We start from the raw sequence: 26744 nt of genomic DNA on the forward strand, positions 1-26744 counted from the left end.
GGGGGTTGTTATTTTTGGCAGAAGAGATTTGCAAAGTCTTTTGCCAAAAAAAAAACCTTTCTCTTTCTACCAGTTATTTTGTATTTGTTGTGTAAGGCACCCGCTCTGTTCATTCATGGCAACCTAAATATTAGAGGTGCCAGGGAGGATTACCAGTGGCCACCCAATGGCTGAAGAGGAATGACACAGAACCCGGAAGTGTTGATGGCGTTGGTCAGGTGACAGAGCAGGGGACCTAAGATGGATCTGGCAGCGCTGGAGATGGGCATACTTTTGTAAGGTGAGAGTGCCATGATGTGCATATATTTGCACATTATGGCAAAAACCTCACCTTCACATAGCGGATTACTTCTGCTTTAAAGTGGAACTCTAGAATCAAAAAGCTAAATGATATTCCTCAGTAGCCACAAAGGGTATAAATCAACTTTGTGTACAACAAATGCCTTTGCATAAACTGTCAAATGTAAAAGTAGCAATAGCATCATTATTATTCTGCACATAGCCTGTGGATGGGACCCAGCAGATCTACAGGGGGGCGGATACAAGACCAGTCACCCTGCACAAGTAGAAGGAGCAACAGTGACTGGTCTTTGTTACAGGGAAAGTATAGGAGTTGTTTTATGCCGGATTACCGGACAGATCTGAAGGAATTAGGCAAAGCAAACCAAGATTGAAGTAAGATACACCTAGCCTCTTGTTAAGCCTGGATTTCAGCTTTATATCTACCGGTGATCTTTTCTTTGCCCAGACTAGGTGAAGTAACTGGTTAGCTGCAGGCACCAGAATTTGCCTATACTTTACTTCCTTTGCTCCCCTGCTGGCTTGATCTATGCCTGAACCCCAACATCTGGTACTCTGGGGTATGGGTCACATGTGACACTCCTGAGTGCCTGAATAGCCTATTGCCAGTGTACTGTCCCATGGGAAATTTGCCGAGCACATTGCAGGTTTTGACTTTGTAGCTCAGGCTCGCCTCAGACTGAAGATCTGTAAAAGGTAGGAACAATGTCATCGGGGGGTGAAGAGCAATTCCAGCTTACCCGTCTTCCCATCACAGCTCCTCTACCCCAGTACCCATCTACTGCCCAGTATGGTGGGAATATTGGTGCGGACTTGCTGTTACATGCCGGCTCTTTGTCTTCCTCTGTCTTATCTTTGGTTGCTGCCTATATGTGATTTCAGTTTTGTATTTACAATGAAGCTTTTTTTGGGACGTGTGTAATATTTATCACTGCTTTACCCTCGATGTTGTACTTTGAATAAATGTTGAATAGGTGTTTTATAATTGTAACACTTTTGTGTCAGCTTTCTGTTCCAGGTGTTTATTCCCTGTAAGCACAACAGCACAGTCGGCTTTCCTGTTTTGCACCCTGTTACAGCGCTGCATATTTTACATAGATTTTCTTTATTGAATTGAAGGAGAACTCTGGATAAATATTTTATTTACCTTTGCAGTGGGGCACTACAAGGGTTAAGTGCTCATTTTTGCCTAGGGTAAAAAATAACACAGTTATATTCATGCGATCCTCCGAGCTGGCCAGCTGTGACAGCGCTCCCTTCAGCCTGTCTCTTCCTCTGCTCCAGCGATGGTATATCCCTTGGTGTCCTCACATACTATATACTGTATAGAACAGGATGACTCAAGGATCCTTAGACCGCTGCAGCAGCTCCAGGGACGGTCTAAGAGCAAGCTGGTTAACTTTTTTTGTTTTTGACCACAGGCAAAAACGAGCTGTTAACCCTTGCAGTGCTGGGGTAGCCCCACTGCAAGAATTGATACGTTTCTTACTTTGATTTAAAGTGAACCTGTTCTTTGCCATGCTGAGATGTCCTTCACTTTTAGGCCTCATTCACATGAGAAAAAGCCAGCCAGCACGTACAGCTCCGTGCCGCGTGCATTGTGATTAGTACGCAGCCCCTGTCTTTCTCTATGAGAGTACGTGGCCGTACAACGCCCTGCGCTCACCCGCCCTGCACGTCCGTGTGGGTGTCCGTACTCGTGCGCTGACAGGATGGATCCTGTCCGCGTCCAAGCCGGGACACCCGCACCTGTAGGGACCTGCACTTGGGGTGAGCGTAGGGGGGGCGTACGGCCGCGTACTCCCGTAGAGAAGGAGAGGGGCTGCGTACTAATCACACACAGCACCTGTCCTTCCCGGGAGCTGCCTTTTTCTTGTGTGATTGAGGCCTTTGCAGTAGTGACAGTGGTCATCAAGACAGGATGTAAGGGGAAATCTCCCCAACAGGAACACATACAGCAGTAAACTCCTGACCGATGTTCTAACCATTCCCCAATATTTCCAAAATAAATGTCAGCTGGAGTTACTTTTTAGATCACCTTTAACCTTTCTGTGACATAAGAGAGCTGTTTTCATTTTGAAATTGCACATGAATTTCTAAGTCTCTCTTTCTTTTCCCCACAGGCCAATGAAAACAGTCTGCTTAGCGCCCAGCTGAAAGGCTTCCCCCTGTACCTTCACTCCAATCTAGGCCTCAAGGACTGCAGCATCAACCCCAAATCCCCTCTCTTGTATATAACCAAGCCCAACCAGGTGGAAAAGGGTGACCTACCAGGAGAAGACTGGACAGTGTTTCAGTCCAACCACACCACTTATGAACCAGTTCTACTGGCCAAGACCAAGTCAGCGGAGACTATACCTCACCTCAGCGTAGATGCAGCCCTCCACACAACGGTGGTCCAGGACCTGGGACTTCACGATGGCATCCAAAGGGTGCTTTTTGGCAACAACTTGAACTTCTGGCTCCATAAGCTTGTGTTTGTAGACGCAGTGTCATTCTTGACTGGAAAAAGGTTGTCTCTTCCCCTTAACCGCTATGTACTTGTAGATATTGACGATATATTTGTTGGGAAGGAGGGAACACGCATGAAGGTTGAAGATGTAAAGGTAGGGATGGTTATTATGGTGGTGATGTAAACGTTCATATTGTATTATGACTACCCTCTGTCTTACAGAGTTTCATTTGTTTTACCGCAATCATTTGTTTCAGGCACTGTATGACACCCAGAATGAATTAAGAGAGCACATCCCCAATTTCACCTTCAATCTTGGCTTTTCTGGAAAGTTCTTCCACACAGGTAGGTGAGAGAGAGAGAGAGATACAAGGCATAAATACATTTAGTTATGTAATAAAGTTACTATAGTCACAAAATTTTGCATATTAAAACATATTTTTTACCAGTTTCACCCAAAACGTGGAGATCAAAGTAAATCTCACATATTTTAGAGCGTGGGTATTGGAGATGCACCGATACCTGTTTTTCAGTATCAACTAAGAGTACTGATATTTTGTTTCCGGTACTCGCCGTTACCGGAAGTCCTATTAAGGATGTATACGCTTGCATGAATGGTCCCCATAGGAATGTATGGGATTGTTCATGTCGGCAGTTCAGCGCGGACAAATCCGCGTAACTGAACCTCCCTGGTGTAAACGGGCCCTTAGTCCCTTTTCACACGGGCGGTCCGATCGGGTCCACCTGTCAGTTTTTCAGACAAACCTGATCGGATGCCCAATGCTAGCCTATGGGCAGCTGTGTGTAAACCCCGTCTCCAGCCAGATCCAGAAAAATACATGGAACAGTGCTACGTTTTGACAGAACTGATCATGCCGGATCAGGGGTAATCTGATGTGAACAGACATTCCCCATAGACAAACATGGGATCCAGTCACTTCAGTTTTTTTCCTCCATCGAAAGATGGATCCCCTCCTGATCAGGCCTTGTTAAATGGTCCTAAGGATAAACTCCTCTTATTTGGTCAGTTTTGGGATTCACTAGTATAGCAAAAGACAAGTGGGCAGTGCTGACACCATTCAATCCAGAAGATTCTTGTTTTTTTTAAGCCCACAATAGGAAATTAGGAACTTAGTGTGTTTCTGGCAAATCAGCAGGAATGTATCTATACTTGCAGGGTCTTTAAATGGATAAATATGGGGAAACGTGCAGGTATTGCAGATATGTACTGCATATGTTATATTTTGCCCTACCATACACTTAACGGGTCTGGTCATTTATCTTTGGAAAAACTGACATGGTCTTTGATCAGTTCTGCTTTGCATCATAGGTAGTTGATGGTGACTTGTTTCATTCTGTGCATTCCTTGCATTTCTGACACAGGTACTGATGCAGAAGATGAAGGAGATGATCTCTTGCTGTCTTATGTCAAACAGTTCTGGTGGTTCCCTCACATGTGGAGTCACATGCAACCTCACCTCTTCCACAACCAATCAGTACTGGCTGAGCAGATGTCCCTGAACCGGAAGTTTGCTGTGGTAAGTCTTTGTTTTCATTTTAGGCAATCTTGACTCTTAAAGTTCTATTTTGCTGTCATATTTAAGGAAACCCCAGTATATATTTGTTATGTGTTCCTATTCACTCAGCATACCTGAAAATCATTTTTTAAAAATATATTTCTTACCTTTTAGGTATTTCTTTGGTGAAGGCCTTTGTGCAGATTCCAGGCTACTTAGCAACGTAAAACAGAGAGACAGACTGAGCTTATTCTCATTACCATGCAGTGCTTCTAAGACTTTGAGTACTTATGTGTACTAATACATTTAAAGCCATGTGGATGAGACCTTTAACCCTTGCACTGCCACAGACATAAGTACTATAAAAGCCCTGTAAACTGACTCCTGTCTGCTTTAACAGCTGGAAGTCCATTTTCATTTATTCAGCTGACTCCCGGCTCTCTGCTGCAAGTGATTTGGACTTCCAGCATGACACCAACCCCCGCAAACTGATAAGTCACCTTCCCTTGCTGCTCCATTCATCCATTGGAGCCCTTGGAAATACCTGATTAATCTGGGAATAGAAGGGAGCATGCGACCTTCTGCCTTTACTCCCAGGATTCAGTTCAGGCCTGAGTTGCCAATTGCCAGGTCCGCACAATATCATGTTAGGGAGAAAAGAAGGTCATTAACCCTGTGTACGCTCAGACACAAACCAATATAGGGTATACACAAGGATTAGACCGTCAACAGACATATGGAGTGTCGGGGGAGTGCAGCAAAGGCAGTATCAGTGGGTGGGATGGTGGAGGGATGAAACCGTAGCCAAAAACATTATTGTAAATTTTTTTAGTTTTCCCTACTTCCATATAGGGACACAGGGGGGTTTCCCTTCGCACAAGCTCCCCATTAACAACAGCTGCTGCTATAGCTTTTCGTACTGAACCGTGACAGATGCAGACTTAAGAGGGCTCCCATGCAAAAAAAATAATGTTGGCCTCCTGTTGACGCCTGTCATTATTATTGCTGCTCTGTCGATGTGCGTTCTCTTTAAGTACGATGCCACCTGGCCACAGTTTTCCTCTCTCTGTGTGAACTCGCTGGCATCCTACAGTATGTTGTGCCTTCCGGCTACTCAAGTCATAAATGATCAGTTCTTCTCTTTCCATTTAGAGTTCACAACTCCAGGGTGCCATCTTTGATATTGCCAACAACACTTGCATCGTGTTTTATGTTGTTCCCTATAAACCCAAACCTAAAACTCTACTTTTGCTAAAAAAATGTATAAAACCTCCATTGTAGCCTCCTTGTGTTTATGTAGAGGTCACTCCCAGAATTATTACTTTGCTGCTGTGGTATTAGCTTACCACTTAGCCCCGAAGCGTGCACACAGTTTGGAGTCAGATTGCATACATCTCTGCAACAGCTGCTTCATTTTGGCTGCATAATTTCAAAGTATCCATTAGACTAAAGGTGCCCATACACTGCAGAGAATCGTGCAGTGTATGGAAGGCGCGCGGCCGTTTCTAATGTACAGTCGCACGACTTTTGTATTTCGAGCATGTTGGAAAACCAGCCGAGAATCGTACGATTTTCGGCTGGTTTTTAACATGATCGAGAGATGACTGCCAAACAGGCCGGTGTGCGCACGTTCACACTGCCCGTTCAGCACTGCAGTCATCGGAAGCTTGTGATGATCGCAGGCACGATCTGCCTGTCAAGATGGGCAGATCGTACGTTTTTTTAATTACTTTTCAACCCTCGCAAGACAAAAGTCTTGCAAGGGTTGTAAAGTATATGGGCACCTTTAGGGTGCCCATACACCTTACGATCGAATAGTCGTACGATTTTCGTACGACAGCCCCATCCTGCCCCGATGATCGCAAGATTAATTTAGCCGTAATTGACGAAAAGCACCTGGACGAAATGCGGTAATTGATTTGCCGTATTTTCGTTAGCGCAAGCGCAGTGTAGATTGTACGACTTTTGACGGACGGAAACGCCAGCAACCTTACGACAATCGTACGATCTAGCAAAGTTTTCAAACATGCTTGACCGTCAAAGTCGTATGATTGTACAGTACTGTCGGTCGGACACTGCAATGCACACATACGATTATCGGCCCGAAAAGTCGTCCGATAATCGTAAGGTGTACTTAATGCTTAAGGCCTCAATCACACTGCCATATAATACGCTGCGCATAGATGCACGCAGCCTTTTTTCCCCATATGCAGCATATGCAAATAAATGGCTCCATATGTTTGCACTGTGTAAAGATGAGCAAAAACAAAATGGAACCGAAATGCGTCCGGGCTCGGAATTTGTGCGTGTTTTACTTGCGTGCGCACATATACGCGAGTGTGCACGCGTATGCACACATAGGGGCATACAGTACATTCAAGTTTCTATTAAAAAGATGCATTCTGGGGTTGCATACAGTTCACACATATACACGACTATACGGATTTACAAATATGCGTACAATTTTGCTCTCGCATTGTGTATGGATGAGGCCTAAAAAGAACTCCGGGCATAATTATTCTCAACCCTTGCAGTGAGGCTAAGTTTTCGTCTAAGGATGAAAATAAAAAGGTAAACTCGCCTTATCCTTGCAGTTGGCTGCTTGTTAGACCGGTCCCTGTCGTCTCGCTCCCCTTCCGCTCCAGCAATCTAAGGTCTTGTGAGTCACCGAAGAACATTCCATGACTGGAGCAGAGGAGGCAGGGACCGGAGTAGTAGCCAGCTGGCTTCAAGGTTCAGGTGAGTTTATCTTTTTTTATGTTCGTCCCTAGATGAAATCAAGCGCTTAACCCTTGCAGTGTGGGGGTAGCCTTACTGCAGGGGTTAAAAATAATTATGCAGGGAGTTCTTCTTTAATGGGTCAAGTGTATGGAAGGCGCGCGGCCGTTTCTAATGTACAGTCGCACGACTTTTGTATTTCGAGCATGTTGGAAAACCAGCCGAGAATCGTACGATTTTCGGCTGGTTTTTAACATGATCGAGAGATGACTGCCAAACAGGCCGGTGTGCGCACGTTCACACTGCCCGTTCAGCACTGCAGTCATCGGAAGCTTGTGATGATCGCAGGCACGATCTGCCTGTCAAGATGGGCAGATCGTACGTTTTTTTAATTACTTTTCAACCCTCGCAAGACAAAAGTCTTGCAAGGGTTGTAAAGTATATGGGCACCTTTAGGGTGCCCATACACCTTACGATCGAATAGTCGTACGATTTTCGTACGACAGCCCCATCCTGCCCCGATGATCGCAAGATTAATTTAGCCGTAATTGACGAAAAGCACCTGGACGAAATGCGGTAATTGATTTGCCGTATTTTCGTTAGCGCAAGCGCAGTGTAGATTGTACGACTTTTGACGGACGGAAACGCCAGCAACCTTACGACAATCGTACGATCTAGCAAAGTTTTCAAACATGCTTGACCGTCAAAGTCGTATGATTGTACAGTACTGTCGGTCGGACACTGCAATGCACACATACGATTATCGGCCCGAAAAGTCGTCCGATAATCGTAAGGTGTACTTAATGCTTAAGGCCTCAATCACACTGCCATATAATACGCTGCGCATAGATGCACGCAGCCTTTTTTCCCCATATGCAGCATATGCAAATAAATGGCTCCATATGTTTGCACTGTGTAAAGATGAGCAAAAACAAAATGGAACCGAAATGCGTCCGGGCTCGGAATTTGTGCGTGTTTTACTTGCGTGCGCACATATACGCGAGTGTGCACGCGTATGCACACATAGGGGCATACAGTACATTCAAGTTTCTATTAAAAAGATGCATTCTGGGGTTGCATACAGTTCACACATATACACGACTATACGGATTTACAAATATGCGTACAATTTTGCTCTCGCATTGTGTATGGATGAGGCCTAAAAAGAACTCCGGGCATAATTATTCTCAACCCTTGCAGTGAGGCTAAGTTTTCGTCTAAGGATGAAAATAAAAAGGTAAACTCGCCTTATCCTTGCAGTTGGCTGCTTGTTAGACCGGTCCCTGTCGTCTCGCTCCCCTTCCGCTCCAGCAATCTAAGGTCTTGTGAGTCACCGAAGAACATTCCATGACTGGAGCAGAGGAGGCAGGGACCGGAGTAGTAGCCAGCTGGCTTCAAGGTTCAGGTGAGTTTATCTTTTTTTATGTTCGTCCCTAGATGAAATCAAGCGCTTAACCCTTGCAGTGTGGGGGTAGCCTTACTGCAGGGGTTAAAAATAATTATGCAGGGAGTTCTTCTTTAATGGGTCTTAACGAAGGCAGATCTTCCAACCTAAAAGTCCAGAGAAAGGGCACAGCCTTTGTGATTAGAAGGAGGTTAGGATCTGCTGTCATTGTCCAGTCAGCAGGCAGAGGCTGTGTTCCTGATCATGCTGTGCTGCAGGTATTGAGAATCTGACAGGGTTGCCTGAATCACACAAATGGCCACAAAGCATGACAAGTGAATTGGTTTCCATACATTTCTTTCACATGTGTAATTAGCCGCTTGCCTGGAGATCAGCCATTGTCCCATCAGTGGAAGAATGTTTTATTATATGTTAGAAATCGAATGTCTTGGTTTTATTTTAGGATCATGGTATCCCCACTGATATGGGCTATGCTGTGGCCCCCCATCACTCTGGTGTTTATCCCATTCACGTTCAGCTGTATGAGGCCTGGAAACAGATCTGGGGAATCAAAGTGACCAGCACAGAGGAGTACCCTCATCTAAAGCCTGCACGATTCAGGAGGGGTTTCATCCACGGTGGAATTATGGTAAGTCCTCAGTTAGCTGCATAACTTTAACATTTGCCAGACATCTGATAAGTTTCATGTTCTGTATAGATTTGGTGGAAACTACAGTTGGGACTTAAAGAACAACTCAGGTTAAAAAATGTTATTAATGTTATTAGGGTTGCACAGATACCAAGTACAGTACTCGGTACAAGTACAAGTACATGTACCGATACTTTTGAGCTCCAAGACTGCACTAGAGAAAAATTCAAAAGTTAGGAGGAAGTTGTCATTTGTAAGGAGCACACGGAGCTCCTGGGATTTGTACATCTCTGTTTTATTGTATGATTTTGTTTTTATAAATATAAATAAATTGCTGCATAGATACCAGTTTTGCGAGTACGAGTACTGGTACTTGCCAAGTACTTACAAGTACGAGTACTGATACATTTTTGTTTATTGTCATGTGACAGTTTTTCTAAAACAATACAGACTAATGATTTCAGGACAGTGGTGGAGTGCCAGAGCCAGGTCCCAGCTGCAACTGCTGCAACCCTGGTAGTTCTCATGAAAATGCCAAGTATCTGCACTGGTACTCGAAAAGTATCTGTGCATCCCTAAATGTTATTAACTCCTGCAGTGGGGCTACCCCTGAACAGTAAGGGTTAACTTCTCATTTGGTCTATGGAGGAAAATAAAGTTATAAACATCTAAGATAGGCAGAGCCAGCTGTCACTCACGCAGCTGGGCAGATCCAGACATAATTGCCGGTATCCTCTTCAGCTGCGGCGTCTCAGTATACCGCGAGCTACAGCTATACTGAGCTTAGGATGACGGGAGGACGCTAGTTTGTGTCCTCCCGTTACCCTAAGGAGAACTATGGGGAAAAGCCCTAACCCCATAGTTCTCCTTTATGATAAAAGCGGCAACAGTATCTTAAAATATGCACCCAGTAAAAAAATACACTCTACTATACACCTAATGGGGAAGTTTACTTTCAAACAAAGTATATTTACCCTTTTTATGCCCAGCCTCAGCTTCCCAACCTGAAGGTGCAAAGTCAATGCACACTAAAGTATTTCCGTATTCTGAACAAGCAGTAAAAGCAGTTTAAAGAATAGGTGCACTTCTAGACAAACTGCACTTATTCTTTTGGAGCTCCCCCCGACCTAAATAATCCCACGCTCCACGGTTCTATATTGCTTGAGAACTGAGGGCTGTTTGTTGACGTCTAGCACTGCATATCTCTTTCTCCTGTGTCTGTCTCCCTGTTGGTTATTGGGGCTGTAATGTGCAGATGCAGCCAGCAGAGGGAGCAGTGTAGCGCTGAATGTAAACAAAAAACTTGCCAGTTGGATCTTCATGAGTAGGAATCTGCAGAGGGAGCGGAGGGTGGGATCATTTAGGACAGGAGTGGGGGGCAAAAGGGATAAGTGTACTTAGCCTTTAAAACAATCCCTCATTCACCTCTGGTATCTATAAGCATTGAAATCGTATCTATTTTCTACGAGAGCAGAATCTTGGCTGACTGCCAGTCCTCTAATGCAGACATCCATGAGTTTCTAAGCATTAAAAGCAACTACAAAGTTCGGCTTGGCCCAGTGCGGCTCTGTGCAGGGAGATCTGAGGGAGATCAGTACGCAATCTCCCTCTGATCTTCTCCACGTTCTCTGATTGCAGGAGTGATGTATATTACATCACTTCCACATTCAGCTGTCCTCCTGCTACAAAAGCCGGAGAGAAGCTTGTAAAGCAGATCTTTGCTTCATAAGCTTCTTTGGGGGTCTTAAAAACCCCTCTAGAGAGGCAGAGCCAACTGTCACATCAGGCAGCGGGGTGGATCCCAACAATATTGTCGGGACCTTTCACGGCTGCAGTGCGGCTCTTGCCAGCTATAGCCAGAGTTTTGGGTCACAGGAGGACATTAGTAAATGTCCTCCTGTGACCCTAAAGAGAACTATAACCAAAAAAGGTTTTGGCCATAGTTCTCATATAAAATTTGCCACAATGCAAAGCAGCGTGGTCATGGCATGTTTACATGGCTTAGCCGCCTTTGTGGCTTTTAGGTGGGCGGCCATGGGGCTGTGAAAACACAGGTCAACTGCCTGTTTTTGCTGCCCGTCTGAATGAGATCTTACACATGTAAACCTAAAATATAATTGACTGTACTCTCCCTTTTGTAGAGAAAAGGTATGACCCTTTTCCAAGAAAAATGTTTTTTTTCCTATTTCCTGTAGTGATGACTTGAGGTCACAAATTGATTTATTTTTACAACCACAAAATTGTGTACGGGTCCCTTATCAGAACTTCTAGGGAATGAGGGGATTTTAGGTGTTTTGTTGAGTTGGGATTTATTTCAGGGAGAATCAGTCCATAAAGTGGATCTGCCCTGTTTCATCCCATTTGGTTCTGGTTAGAAGCATTCTTATGGATCTTCTGACTTGAACAGAACACGCGTTCCTTCAGTCTTCTAGTGACCATAGCTCAGGAGGAAGACAAATGAGTCTTAATAGAGAACCTAAGTGAAATCCTGAACCTTAACTTTTCAAAATTTCCAATCTCTCCCTGCAGGTCCTACCTCGGCAGACCTGTGGTCTCTTCACACACACCATATTTTATAATGAATATCCCGGAGGACCTGTGGAACTGGACAAGATTATTAATGGTGGAGAACTTTTCCTTACAGTATTGCTAAATCCTGTAAGTACAAAAAAAGTGTCTGGATGGACAATGAATCCAGTTTGTGTATAATCACTTCATTTACTGTAAGCCTTGAACAGCTATTGGTATCCAAAGTGTAATCAAGCACTGCTGAGCCACTGCTTTACCTGATCCTTTAAAGCCAACATGTCAGCATTTATTATATTTGTATACTAAGTGCTGGCAAGAAAAGTTCCAAATCATCTTCTGTGCACCTGGGCTGATCTCCGGTCCTGGATATGCATTATTCATTATAATGGAGGACTCAACTTTTCCAACTTGGAGTTCCCCTCCTACCACTGGATGCAAGCCAATGAGAGCTCTGTTGTTGGCAGCTGAGGAGCTCTCAGTGGATAGTTGGATGGGATCATATCTCCCAACTAAGAGTGAGCTTAAAGTGTATCTAAACCTAAGAACAAAGATGTAATCTATTGCGGTTTAGCTGTCCTCAAGTGCAGTGGCTGCATTATCTTATTTTCTCTGGCTTTTTATTTCCTTGATTTTTACCCGGTGTTTCTGCCAGTAATACACTTCCTGCCCAAGGGTGACATTGCTCACTCACCATAATCTATAGAGGAGCAGCTTTGTCACCCTAGGACAGGACTGCAGAATACACCCCTCTCTTCTAGACAAGAGATATACCCACCTGATCCTAGGATCTGGCTGACTGCTAGACCAGTGCCTGCAGCCTCACTTCTCCTCTGCTCCGGTGGTCTAAGGTGCAGTGAGTCATCACATCCAATACAGTCTATTGGACGTGAGGATGGCAAGAAACATTCTATCGCTGGAGCCAAGAGGGAGCGAGGCTTCCTGGACTGGTCTAGCAGCCTGCCAGCTTTGAGGTTCAGGTGAGTATTTCTTTTTTATTTACTTCCCTAGACTAAAACGAGCATATAACCCTTGCGGTGCAGGGGTAGCTCTACTGCAAGGGTTAAGATTATTTCTGCCCGGAGTTCTTCTCTAAGACTCATTACAGTGAATGCTTGGGATCCGAGGGTACTTCAGATTTGGAGCTTCAGTAAGGTACTTGCACTTGCGGCAGTACATTTCTTTAATAAACCTCACAAATGATGACAGGTTTGCTTACACCTCTGATTTTACAGAGCTCCAGGCAAATGTAAAAACCAACATTTAGTCAATGTATTCTCTGAAAAGGAAACGTCTGCTTCAATTGTGCTATACAAAATTACCTATTATGTTTACATTCTCTTTTGTGCTATTTAAAGGACAATTAAACCCTAAATGAAAAAAAGGCACATTATGTGCAAGAGAGCTACTTATACCATTTACAAATGTGTGTGTTGGGGCTTGTGTAGACAAGCAAATGCAGCATGCGTTTAGGAATTTGAGATGCTTTCGAGTTCATTTTTAGCAGCCTTTTGTATTCCTATTGACTTGTACAGGGTACAAAGGTATACAGAAAACACCTATATGCGTTTGTTATGTGCTCCCAGTGACACAGCATAGCCAAAAATATTTTTTTGCAAATATTTCTTCCCTTTTAGCTGTTTGTTTGGAGGAGGCCTTTGTGCAAACTGCAAGCTTGTCTGAAAGGTAGACTGACCCCATAGAACAGGGGTAGCCAAACTCCGGCCCTCCAGCTGTGGTGGAACTACAAATCCCATGAGGCATTGCAAGATTCTCACTGCCACAGACATGACTCCCGGAGAGAGATGCATCATGAGATTTGTAGTTTCACCACAGCTGGAGGGCCGGAGTTTGGCTACCCATGCCATAGAAAGACTAGGGACAGACCGAGCTTCCTCTCATTCACATACAATATGTCAAGATCTTTAGGCCTTTGTTAGGCCAGGCAGTGTTCAAATACTAGTTTACAACTGATAACTAGATCTGCCAGCACAGTACAGACAGGGCTAATTATGGTAAACATTAACTTCACATCTCCCTCCTCAAAGGAGAACTATGGGATGAGTGAAATACACTTATCCCCATAGTTAGAGCTGACGTGTGACACTGAAGCTGTCACGTTTTGGGTCTATTGATCAAGACCTGATCGATCAAATACCTCTGATTGCTCCCTGCAGAGTGGTGACTGTCAGTCGCCAAACCAAAAAAGGTTTGGCCGTAGTTCTCTTAATATTACATAGTGGGGAAACTAGGTAGGATTTTTAAGCAAGTGGCACTTGCGATGGAAGCAGCATTTTTTAAGTTATGCAACTTAAGGTGCATAACAGGGTGTTAACAGCGATATTTCCGTGTTTGCGGATGACACCAAAATTGGGAGGGTAATAGACACGGACTTAGACACTATAACATTACAGGAGGACCTGGATAAAATAGGGGAGTGGGCATTAATGTGGCAGATGAGGTTTAATGTCGATAAATGCAAAGTAATGCACTTTGGAATTAAAAATAAACAAATGGGTTATACAATTATGGGTATGCCGCTGGGGAAGTCAGAAATGGAGAAGGATTTGGGGGTCATTGTAGACCACAAACTGAAAGGTAGTTTGCAGTGCCAGGCTGCTGTAAACAAAGCTAGCAGGGTCTTGTCCTGTATTAAAAAGGGGATGTATTGCAGGGACAAGTCTATAATTTTGCCACTTTATAGATCATTGGTTCGACCTCATCTGGAGTACGCGGTCCAGTTCTGGTCACCAGTACTAAGAAAAGATGTCCTTGAGTTGGAAAAAGTCCAGCGGAGGGCAACCAAACTAATTAGGGGTATGGAGGACCAGAGCTACGAGACGAGGCTACTAAATTTAAACATGTTCACATTAGAGGTGAGGAGATTAAGGGGGGATATGATTTCCATGTACAAGATGTTCAATGGTGGTAGCAACATTAGCGATAAACTGTTTAAAATTAACTCCGTTACAAAAACTAGAGGCCACCACCTAAAATTGGTGGAAAAAAAATTCCAGCACAAGGGGCGAAGGGGGTTCTTCACAGTAAGATCAGTTAGGGTCTGGAACTCACTGCCACAGGCGGCGATTTCAGCAAATAATGTGGAATTGTTCAAGAAACTTTTGGACGATTTCTTAAGGGACCGTAATATACAGGGGTACAGGTACTCCTAGAATGAGATCCTAATAGGTTGGACTTGATGGACTAATGTCTTTATTCAACCTCAAATACTATGTAACTATGAATGGGAACATACCAAATATAAAGTAGGTGTTATCCCAATTAGGCTGCAAAAGTGGAGATGCACTTTAATCCCATCTTCCTTATCATTAAAAGAGAACTATGTGGTAAGTGTTTTTCCCCATAGTTCTCTTAGGGGTAACGGGAGGAAAAATACTAACCTCCTTGCGTGACCCAAAACTCAGTATATCGCGAGCTACAGCTCGCGTTATACTGAGACCGCCGCAGCCGGGACGGATCCCCACATTACTGTCGAGATCCACCCAGCTGCGGGCTCTGCCTATCTAGAGGCAGAGACAGCTGTGCCCGCCCCCCCCCCCGTCCGTTCCTCAAGTCAGCACTGGAGGATCAGAGAGGGGAGGGAGGGAATCCCTGCGGGGAGCGGTGACTAACAGTCACCGCTCCCTGCAGGGAGACGATCGAAAAGTGAGCGAGCAACGGTATGTGTTCGCTCACTTCCCGATCTATTGAGCCGACGTCTGACCGTTTCATTGTCACACGTCGGCTCAAACTATGAGGCTGATGTGATTTTCACTCACCTCATAGTTCTCCTTTAAGCTCTGCCTTCTCTTTGTATGTGAGTGTGGAAGGGATTGGAGTCCATTACATTGATGTTCTAAGGTTTTGAATGACAGAGGTTATCATACCGTCTGCCTTCTGTCATTCTCATCTGCTAGCAATGCTATGGTAAAATTGCAAAATAATTAGTTCATAATCAAGATACTTCAAAAAATGTTAAAGCTTACAAAAAAAAAACAGTTACGGGGACATGTGACCCTCCAGCCTGCTTTCCACAGTGCAGCCCGGAGCACGTTTCAAATCTGTAACATAAAAAACTTGCACAATAACTTTTACGGCAAGGCAGTGGGGAAGCCAGGTCAAAGATACAGAGTAATAAAGTAACATTTTATTATCAAACATAATGTCATTGTAACACATTTACTGCTTTAGTTATTAGAATTTTCCCATCAGGTTCTGCTTTCTCTCTGCCGCTGAAAGCTCAAAGCTAGACAGGAGCAAGGGGGTGGGCTGAGACATCAGAGATGAAGGCATTAAGTTAAGGAGCGGATGAAGGGAAAGGTGACCCCCCCCCCTACATCACCATCGCAAGCTACCAGTCTCTCAGATCATAGAGGATGCTAAAGGGACAAGGTCACACATCCACAGGCAACTGGGATCCAAAGCAGTCCCACCGGTTGCATTATGAAGAGTTTGGCAATGGCACAATATAAACAGGTATGCTTAACAGAAGTGTTGGGCTCCTAAACCTGGATATGTGTCTTCAATATTCACTGTAACTTCGGTTCCACTTTAAGGCTGCCAGCTGTGAGTGTTGGTGCAGATTTTGAGACTGTTCAGTGGCTTAAATCAATAAACTGCAGGTTGTTGTAGTCTATAAAAGAGCCATTAAATACAGCATCAATATTTAATGAAGCAGCAATGGTACCTTAGGGTTCTTCCTGGGATAAATGTATCGTAGTACACACATAATGCTCAAGCTTCTTGAAAATTCTAAGATTTATTTCTCTTAGATAGCAGAGCACGAGTTTGATTTCCTGGAAGGTGTTTATCGGGCAATTGGGAGAAGGACTCCGGGAATCAGCCTGCGCTGTTCTATACTGGCCTTGACAAATCACTGATTTCATATTCCTATGTGTGCAGAAAATATTCCCATCAAGTTAAATGGACCAATCGCGCAACAGTGAAAACTTACATTAAATAGCAACTCCAGACATAACACTAAAAATACATTTGAAATCTATAAATGTAAGCTGTATTACCCAGCTAAAGATTTGTCATTCTGTTTAGCCAGTCTAGTTTTCATGGTCTAAAACTCTACTACAGGAGCAGCATAGTTTAGTCCAGTATACTAACCCAGACTACACAATGGTGAGTCATGTTCTGGTCTTCAAGGCCTGCTTAAAGTGATCCATGTCATTACTATCCCATCTAACAGTAACTGTGAGGAGGTCAGTCAGTAGGAAAAACAATATTCCAGCTAATCGAGCAAGGATGGAAAATGTCATTGCAATCAGACAAACATACTGTGCATAGTCTTTGCAGATCTGACTTCTTAGGTCTCATTCACACAAGAAACGTCCGACACGTACAACTCCGTGCTGAGTGCACGGCTGTGTCGGGCCGCTCCCAGGAAGGACAGGTGCTGCATGTGATTAGTATGCAGCCCCTGTCCTTCTCTATGGGACTACGCGGCCGTTCCCTGCCCTACGCTCATCCCAAGTGCACGTCGGTGCGGTAGTCCGTACTCGTACGCTGACAGGATGGATCCTGTCTGCGTTGGAGCCGGGACACCCGCACCCGTACGGACCTGCACTTCGGATGAGCGTACGGCCGCGTAGTCCCATAGGAAAGGACAGGGGCTGCGTGCTAATCACACGCAGCTCCTGTCCTTCCCGGGAGCTGCCTGATACGGCTGTGCACGCAGCACGGAGCTGTATGTGCCGGCCATTCCTCGTGTGAATAAGGCCTATGAAGTCAGATCTGCAATTTGAGAGCTGTGACCTGAAAGTGAGCGCAGTAAAGCATTTACAACAGCCTCTATGCACAGATACTGTTAGATGGGATAGCACGGATCACTTTTAACAGTTCATGCTTCTCCTTATTAACAGATATGGGCACAACTTCAGTATTTAGTAACCTGTATGAACACGAAAATTAAAGGAGAACTATGAGGTGAGTGCTTTTCCTTCACCTCATAGTTCTAGATGACCTGTGACAATGAGACTGTCACAGGTCGGCTCAGTAGATCGGGTGGTGAGCGAACACATACCATCGTTCGCTCACTTCTCGATCCTGTCACGGCTCTCTGCCGTGACAGGGGAGGGGCTGTATTCCCCCCTCCCCGCTTCGATCCTCCAGCGCTGACTAGCGGAACGGACGGGGGAGGGGGCAGGTACAGCTGGCTCTGCCTCTTGAAAGGCAGAGCCAGCTGTCACGCAGCTGGGTGGATCCAGACATAATTGTCGGGATCTGTTTCAGCTGCGGCGTTGGAGGGAGGGAGGATGCTAGTTTGTGTCCTCCCGTTATCCCAAGGAGAACTATGAGGAAAAGTCTTAACCCCATAGTTCTCCTTTTACTCTCCTGTGGGTAGAGGAATGCAATTCAACAATATGCAGTCTTATGCTGCCCATACACTTTGTAATTCTGTTTGTAATTTGGGATTTTTGTCTGCTTTCAACCATATAAATCTGCCTCCCAAGATGTCGGCTTTTGAGTAACCAGACATTCACAATTGCATTGGAAATCAATCATAATCACTGTGTTGAAAAGCTGTGCCTTAGGAAATGGAAAGAATTGAGATTTGATGGCAGATTGTTGTATTTGAAAGCTCCAAACTGCCAACAAAATGTGTAAGTGTGTGGACATTGTCTAGGGCGTTTGAGGAGCGCCAATGAGCACCACTGCTGTAGTAAGCAATGACTAAGGGGGGGTTATGCTGCAGTCAAAATTTACATTTAAACCTTGATAATCATATGGGAGCGCAGTTTGTCTGTCTATCCAGACAGCACCAGTACACCAGAACCAGTTCACAGCATTCTTTTTCATGTGTAATCTGGTGATCCTGAAACACACCTGTTGATAATGCTGGAACACCCTTTATGCTGCCTCTCACAAACAGCCTGACAGGTTCACTCTAGCTACCTGTCACTGTGACTGAAAGTAAAGGGGATTCCAAAATGCTTCAAATGTCACAGAAACAGGAGATGATGCTAAATCTACCAATGGGGACACATGCTTTGGTGACATCTGTGAAAGGTAAGCATTACCTAGTTTTAGAGAGAGCTACCTCTATTTCTTGTTGTGTCTTCAGGGACAGGAATTAAGAGGAAATCTCTCTAATGAGGACACAGGCAGTACTGAAAACCTAATTGAGGTTCATACCCTTCAATGCAATATTCATTTATTTTTTTATGATTCACCAGTCAGGCTGCAGCACCAACATTCGCCTGCAGGTGGTACCACTGTTAAATTGTGACACTGCAATCTTGACAAAGTAGGATTGTTACAGGAAGGGAAATTCCTCATTTTTTTTACACAATGGGCCTCTAACAAGAGTCTGCTATGTACTGGAATCCCCTTATTAAAGAACCCTGTATAGAGAGAAATATGTAGGCCACCACTGCTGACCTCCTTCGGTAAATACTAGTTGCCTTGGCTGTCTTTGGTTTCAATAGTTTGAGCCACAGATCTGAAAATCAGAGCAAAGTCAAACTCCAGACCTGCACACTTGCTCTGGGCCAGTGACCCAAAAAGTAAATGCCGTTGGATCAGTGTGACAGCCAAGCAATTTCATTAGAGGACAGCAAAGGCAGCTTACATATTTTTTTCAGTACTGGCTTCCTCTAAATAGGGAGAAAGGATGATATATTCTTTTGGTGCTCAAAATTACTCTAGATTTTCATTTATTATTTTGTCTGCTTTCTTTTTATCCCTTTTATTTATGAACTTTGTCGTTGGTTATGCATAGTTTGCATTTTTCTTTATGTCTTCTGACTTTGTGTGACGCAATGTTGTTTCAGATCAGCATTTTTATGACCCACTTGTCTAACTACGGCAACGACCGCCTAGGTCTGTACACTTTCAAGCACTTAGTGCAGTTCCTGAACACCTGGACAAACCTCAAGCTGCAGACTCTGCCTCCCGTAGACCTCGCTCACAAGTATTTCCAGATATTCCCAGAGGAGAAGGATCCCTTGTGGCAGGTACAACGCAGCTGCAGAGATGTCTCCGCGCCTGTGTTTGGCGCTGCACGCTGTCAGCTTCCTGGCGGGCTTGGCACGTGGAGCTGCGAACACGCCCGAGCCCATCACTACTCCAGATGGATACTTACTGGAATTGGACTACCACGACTGTCTATTGTTTATATCCTTGCTACTGGATTGCTATGATGCATGTGCAATGGGTCCTTGTAGATTTTTAGACCACCTTTAACCAAGTGCCTCTAGTCAGTCTACGGGGGTGCACTGCACAGGTATTGCTACTGGCAAGGACGTTTTCCAGAGACATTGCGGATTACTTTAGATCTGGCGTGGGATGAATTTGGCAAAGGATATAGGGGAAAACATGTAAAAAGATACCTGAAGCACCACCACTGGGAATTATGAATACTTAAAGTGATATTAAAGCCAACAAAAAAAATGTATTTCTCCTTTAAGGAGACCCTCCTTTGCTGGAGGATGTTGCATTTTTTCTTTAAAAGTACTTCTTTCCTCGTTTTCTAGTGTCTCCCCGCCATGCTCTTCCCCCCGCCCCCTGCACGGGTGCCACCATCGTTCTAATGGAGGCACCCGTGCGCGCTTGTGCCCGCAGCAGCTGTGTGCGTCCATAGACACACACAGCCCTGTGGCAGGCCACGCCCCTTCCCTCTTTGATTGATGGCAGAAGGAGCCTATGGCTCCTTTGCCATCAGTATCCTCCCCCCGCAACCCGGAAGTTCGGGGTACGGTGGATCACTTCGGGACCAGCGGCGGGGACGAGTGCAGCTGATAGGTAAGTCTGGGGGGGACTGGGGTAGAAAAAGGTGCTGGGCTGTTTTGACCCTAATGCAGAGAATGCATTAAGGTAAAAAACGCCCAGACCTTAATGCTACTTTAAAAAGACACTAAACTCAGGAGTTAAATCTTAAAAATGCATTCAAGTACCTTAATTATTAACAAAAATGTATCTTATTTGTGTATCACTCAGTTGTAAATCCTCCAATCATCGCTGAATTGGTGCTGACACTGTCCTTCCTTCTGGAGGGTGGCTACTTTTGTTCCCCATGGTCCCTGTGTGTGTTGTAAAGTAGCCACCGCTTCAAGCTCCTTCCCGTGATGGACTACAATCTCAGGTTTAGTTTACTAATTTGTATTGAAATTATAGTCATTCCCGGGAGCGAGTTTGAACCGTGAATGACTATAATTTACAACACACACACGGACCATGTGTAACAAAAGTATCCACCCTCCAGGAGAAAGGACAGTGTCAGCACCAATTCAGAGATGATTTGGGGATCTACAGCCGAGTGATACACAAATAAGATACATTTTTATCAATAGTTAAGGTACTTGAAAGCTTCCGATTTAACTCCTGAAATTAGTGTCACTTTAATATTAAGAAACAATATTAGTGCTGCAGCTCTCTCTCTCTCTCTCCACCCCCACCAACTAATCGATTAGTTGGTTGCAGCCCTAAACAATATTTCATATTTACCACAATTAAATAAAAATTATTTTTCAATCATTATTTTTAGAGTGGAGCCTAAGGCCTCATTCACACAGGGTAGAGTGGGGCCGTACAGATCCGTGCGGCGTGCATGGCCGTATCGGGCCGTTCCTGGGAAGGACAGGTGCTGCGTGTGATTGCACGCAGCAACCTGTTCATCTCTATTGGAGGACACTGCCGTACGCTTATCCGCACACGGACACCAGCACCCGCACGGGTGTGCAGCTCCGTTGAGTGTACGACAGCGTACAGCCGCGTCCCCCATTAGGGTAGAACAGGCTGCGGCATACAATCACACCCAGCACCTGTCCTTCCCTGAACCACCCGATACGCCCATGCACGCCGCACGGATCTGTATTGCCCCGACCGTACGCTGTGCGAATGAGGCCTAATACAGAAAGAAAAATGTTTTTGTTTTTTAAATATATACATTCCATTTAGTATGGTTCTTCCAGTGATGGACATCGTAATGCATGTCAGTACTGTCAGATCTAAATTAGATGTAAACCCTGTAAAGTTGTCGTAAAAAGAAAAATACTTGTATTCACTTATTTTGATCTGCAGCCTCTTCGTAGACACTTCCTGTCTATATGCTCTCTGGAGATGGTTGAATGGCATTTCTCTGGGTGGGTTTTTGGATAGTGACAACATTGGGCAATGCCTTTTTAGTCTTACATTGTATTATTTGTGGGTGTGAGGCATGCCTGGCCACAGTGGGGCTTTATTATTGCCCTCACACTTTTGTAATATATTATTTTTATCAAAACTACAGTTGTACTTTAAACATGAGTTATATACTGTATTGTCTGCCTTGCAAATTCAGAAGAAAAGACCTTTATTGGTCACTTGGGAAATTGTGGATTGTTTAGTGTGGGTACAAGACTCGGCCATAAAAAGTGTCTTGCACTGATGAAATCGAGATATATGTCTTTGCTGTAAAGCAAAGGTTCACATTATCTTCTAATCACGGAGATCAGATGATTTATCCATCTCCATGGACAAATTCTGCAGAGCAAATGTCTCATTTGTAAGACTATCGCAGAATTTGAACATTGGTCCATTATAGGAAAATAGTTGCTGCATTGTGACATTGAATGGTCTATAGGCACCTTTCTGTACATCGTTGCTATGACCTGGAAGAAAAGTGTACAGGATAGCATCACTGAATGCGTTGGTGTGGAACCTTTTATCACACTTCAAGAATAATAGCTACAATTGACCAGCTGTATAGTTGCATCCTTTGCCAGTCATGCGGGTTAAGCTGTATCAATAAAATGCATCCTTTAATGGACAGGATATGTTCTCATAGATAATGATTCAGGCCTATAAGTGTACAGCAGGTGTACTGACACCGCCACCAGTACATGCACTTAGAAATATCGATTGCTTAAAACTGCTGCATCTAAGTAATGTGCGTTTAAAGTAAAATGCCACCCAAGAGTTAACGATTAGCAGGATTAGGTGAACTCTGTTTTAATATATTACTTACGGCCTTTGCCACGATCTGCTAATTGCAAAATCTCATGCCAAGAAAATCTGACTGCTCTTTTAAGGCTTGAATGGAAATACAGGGTCTGCTTATACTACAGCCCCCTCCCTGAATAAAAAATGCTAATTGAAAGTAATATAAAAAATTAGGAAAAAATTGTAAAAAAAAAATACTCGCCTTACATCCCAGCTTGTCAAGGCAAGTGTGACATCACTGGAATTTCTTGCAAGGTCCTGGGAAAAATAAGGATCCCAAATCCCACAAGAATGCATTCCTGCACAGTGCTGGACCGTGTTCTGTTGCAATTTGGTATCCTAATTTTTTCTCAATCCTACAGTGAGGCCTAGTGACATCACCGGTGCCTACCTGAAACGGTGGAAAGCTGGGATGTAAGGTAAGTTTTTTTTTTTGTTTTTTTTACATCCTACAGTTTATTCATTATTGCTTATTCATTAAAATGCAAAGTCCACTTTAAGCTGAGAATGTTAGAAAATGTCCTGATTCAGGTTATTGGGAGCTAAGGAATTTACCATGTTTTCTGTTTCCCTAACTAAGGCTTTTTTGGTGGAATTACTTGCCAATATTCTGTATATTTAATGTTCTGTATTCAGTATAATGTCAAGGTTTGTTTTTACCAGAACATAACTGGACTCCACGTAGGCAGAAAAAAATACATCAATTAATTTATTTAAGTATTCAATACATTGTAAAGTGTGTCATTCAAAACAACTAGTGTAAATATCTGAATTTGATTTGTTATTGGCCTTTTGCAATCCTATGTGCAGCAAGGCCAGCACTTGGAACCTGTCAGACTCTGATGTATACACATGTGCTGTTAAGGAACATACTGACAGAGGGAAAGAGAGAGACAACCTCATCAGTTTGTTCATTCACTGCCCAGTCACAGACTGACTAATGGTGAGATGACCTAAGTGTATTGCCTAACTGCAGTGGAATAAAGTCAGCTCACCAATCTGGTTGTGTAAATCTACAGAATTACAAATCAAGTTAAACAGCCTCCAAACATCTGTTTAATTGTGTATTGATCTGTTTCCTGCAGTTTAGCTTTAAACTCCACTAAACCTAAATTTTAGTTTTGGCCTAACGTAAAGGGATAAAATTCCTGTATAAATTATACGTCTCTATCTCCCAGTGATTTGATGAAATGCTACCTCAAATGTCTTGCTGCTCTTTTTAGCATTAGCCATTCACTTGCAGACTTCACCTAATGTTACCTGCTGTTTTATATATTGAATGTGACTTGGCAGTAATAGCCTCCTATACATCCCAGTGTGCTCTGTGCATACATTTTATTCTCTGTGACCACTTGGCTTTCTTACAATGATTGGGACTTGAAGAGCAGCCAAGCCTGCTGCAATCCAAGTCCTAAGGGAAGGTGAGGGGTTACTCTCTCTGCAGACCTCAATCATCTCTTCCCATAGTAAACTAGATTAGAACACAGAATGAGGTAAGGAAATGACTTGCTGGCCAGTGACTCCATTAATCAGTGTGGTCAACTTTTCTTCTTCCCCAAGTGAAATACGTTTCTGTGATTTATACTACAGTAACCAAATTATTACGTTCCTACAGGATCCTTGTGAGGATAAACGGCATAAAGACATTTGGTCTAAGGAGAAGACATGTGATCGTTTTCCCAAATTGCTTATAATCGGACCTCAGAAAACAGGTATTCTGATGTTGTATGTACAAGCCTGTAACACCTTGTAGTGTGCTGTGTTATATTTGTCCCTTGAGAAGGGGGATCATTAGTCAGGGCTTTCCAGAGGAGGCAGAGAGGAAGGATTACTACTTGATACAGAGTATGAAAAGAGAGGAAACTGAGAATAATACAGGATGTGGTGTGTGCACAGCAGGAGCCAGGATTAGTTTAGGATGTAAGGAGGTGGGTGAAAATAATGTGGGAAAAGAAGAGACTTCTAGACTGACCATGAACCAAAATGAATGCGAGGCCCTTGATTGGTTGGCACAGCTGCTGCGAAGTGTGGCAGCTGCAATGAATGCTTGTTATGTGTAAGACTGTTTGACATCATCAAAGGGCCACACATAATATTTAGTGTATATCATGCTACAGAAAACTGTCAGAGATGCAGATATACTACAGTAGATGGTCAAAGACTGCAGGCATGCCACTGGAGTGATTGGAGACTAAGAACATGTTCCAGGAGACCATCAGAGACTGGGAAATTGTTACATGAGACACCTTAGCAAATCAATACATCCACAATTGGGCTTTCCACAGCTCGCTTAAAAATTACAGACACCACATTTGATATTCCGCTAAGCATTATAAAGGATGCAGAAATAAAATACTTAAAAAAAAAATAAAAGTGTATTAACAGCGCAGAAAGAACTAATGTGCTAGAAATAAACAATTAAACTAGCAGAAACCAAAATAATGAATATTTCTTTTTTGTCCATTGAGTCTTTCATCTTCAGGTTATACTGCTGCCTTCTGGAGAATTGGACACTGGCAAACAAGAAACTGTATGCCAGACCAGGGTAACCCCTCCTACCACCAGCATGCCTCAGTTTTTGCTGTGTCCCAGGAGCATGGACACCCTTTCTCATCTTCCAATCAATATCCTGGAACTTTGTCTCATTTAACCATCCTGCTGCAGGGTCATCCGGTCTAGATTCAAATGGACAAATCCACAGCAGTGGTACACATTAACCATCAGGGAAGAACCAGAAGTCTTGTCACAGCAAGAGAGGAATATAAAATCCTGTGCTAGTTAGAACTCAACTTTTTAGCTTTGTCGGCCATGTACATCCCAGGCTTGGGCAATTGGCAGACGGGCTTACTCAGTCAGCAACCTCGGGGCCCAGGAAAGTAGTCTCTAATAGGCCTGTGTCACAGCAGGTAGATGCTAGATGTGAACCTTCTGGCCTCTATATTCCACAACAAACTGGACAGGTTTGTCTCCAGGTAGAGGGATTCTCTAGCAGTGGATACTCTGGTGGCTCTGTGGGATTAGTACACTTTGATCTATGCCTCCCCTGAAATTTCTTCCTCATCTTCTTCGAGCCAGAGGGAATTTCAGTGATTCTTATTGTCCCAGATGGGTCCAGGCAGATGTGGACCTGGGAAGGCTCCTAGCAGATGCTTCATGGGCTCTTCATGGCCACTGGTTTTAACAGGTTGGCTGTTGAAGCCCAGGCTCTGAGGGACAGAAGTTCCTCTGAATTGGTGATCCTTACAATGTTAAAAACTAGAAAGTCTACTTCTCTCAAGGTTTATCTTCATATATCTTGGGGTTTCCACCCTAGGAGACAACAAGGGTCCGGTTTCTGCTCTTTCTGTCTTGTTTCAGAGACTGTTGGCCTCTCATTCCTTGATTTAAGACCATTGGACAGGGAGTCTCCCATTTGGCTCCCCCTGTTCCTTCTCCCGTTACTCAGTAGGCTCTAAATCTGGTTCTGTGCTTTAGAAATTGCGATTTAAACCCATTAAACACATTCCTCTCTCCATGCTTGCCTATAAGGTGATGCTCCTTGTAGTCATAACCTCTACAAGTGGCGAGTCTCTGAATTGACGGCCTTATCTTGGGGAACTTTTTGTAGTCCTACATAGGCATCTTTCTTCCTTTCCTCTGTGCGATTCCTTGTTCACCCCAATATAAATTTCTCTTCATTGTCTGGATGTAGTTTGGGCTGGGAGAGTTTATCTGTCAGCCACTGCTTCTTTCAGGAAGACTGGATGGCCCTCATAAGGGTTTACAGACTTCTCTTTCCACCATTTCTCAGTGGCTCAGACAGACCATGATCCAAGCTTCTGAGTCTCAAGGGTCGAGTTCCACCCTTTCCTGTCAAGGTACACACTACTAGATTGTGTGTTTCTTGGGTTTTGGCACCAGGCCACTGTTTCTCAGATTTGCTAGGCTGCTCTTCTGGTTTTCTGTTCTTGGTTCTACCAGAAGGACCATGAGGCCTCATCTCATGCAAACTTTGGGCGTAAGGACATTCTTTTTAAGCTGCAGGCTTCCCTGGTTTTCTGTTGTTTTCATGGGTCTGTTAGCATATGTTTGCTGTGCTGCCCAACCTTCAGTTGGACTGCTTTTTGGACATCCCAAAGGTGAAAGACTTCCTGTGTCTCTCAATTGACATGAAAGAAAATAGAATTTTTGTACTTGTGACACAGACAGTTTCCAGTTCTTTTAAACCATCCCTATTGTTAAATTTTGATGTGCTTTAAAGGAGAACTATGGGGTCAGTGTTTTTCCCCA

General features: G+C 44.0%; 1 protein-coding gene across 2 annotated transcripts in view; it reads left to right on the forward strand.

Moving 5' to 3' along the window:
* Positions 1-26744, forward strand: part of NDST1 (N-deacetylase and N-sulfotransferase 1) — a 59427-nt gene that overhangs the window by 21051 nt on the left and 11632 nt on the right. For both annotated transcript variants that reach the window (XM_018555592.1, XM_018555594.1), the window contains exons 2-8: positions 2424-2906; positions 3010-3097; positions 4136-4290; positions 8835-9020; positions 11550-11678; positions 19328-19510; positions 24091-24187. In XM_018555592.1, coding sequence (XP_018411094.1) covers positions 2424-2906; positions 3010-3097; positions 4136-4290; positions 8835-9020; positions 11550-11678; positions 19328-19510; positions 24091-24187 — 1321 coding nt within the window. The remainder of the gene's footprint in view (positions 1-2423; positions 2907-3009; positions 3098-4135; positions 4291-8834; positions 9021-11549; positions 11679-19327; positions 19511-24090; positions 24188-26744) is intronic.

The sequence above is a fragment of the Nanorana parkeri genome, unplaced genomic scaffold (genome assembly GCF_000935625.1).
Source record: "Nanorana parkeri isolate BGI_ZX_2015 unplaced genomic scaffold, ASM93562v1 scaffold203, whole genome shotgun sequence".
NCBI lineage: Eukaryota > Metazoa > Chordata > Amphibia > Anura > Dicroglossidae > Nanorana > Nanorana parkeri.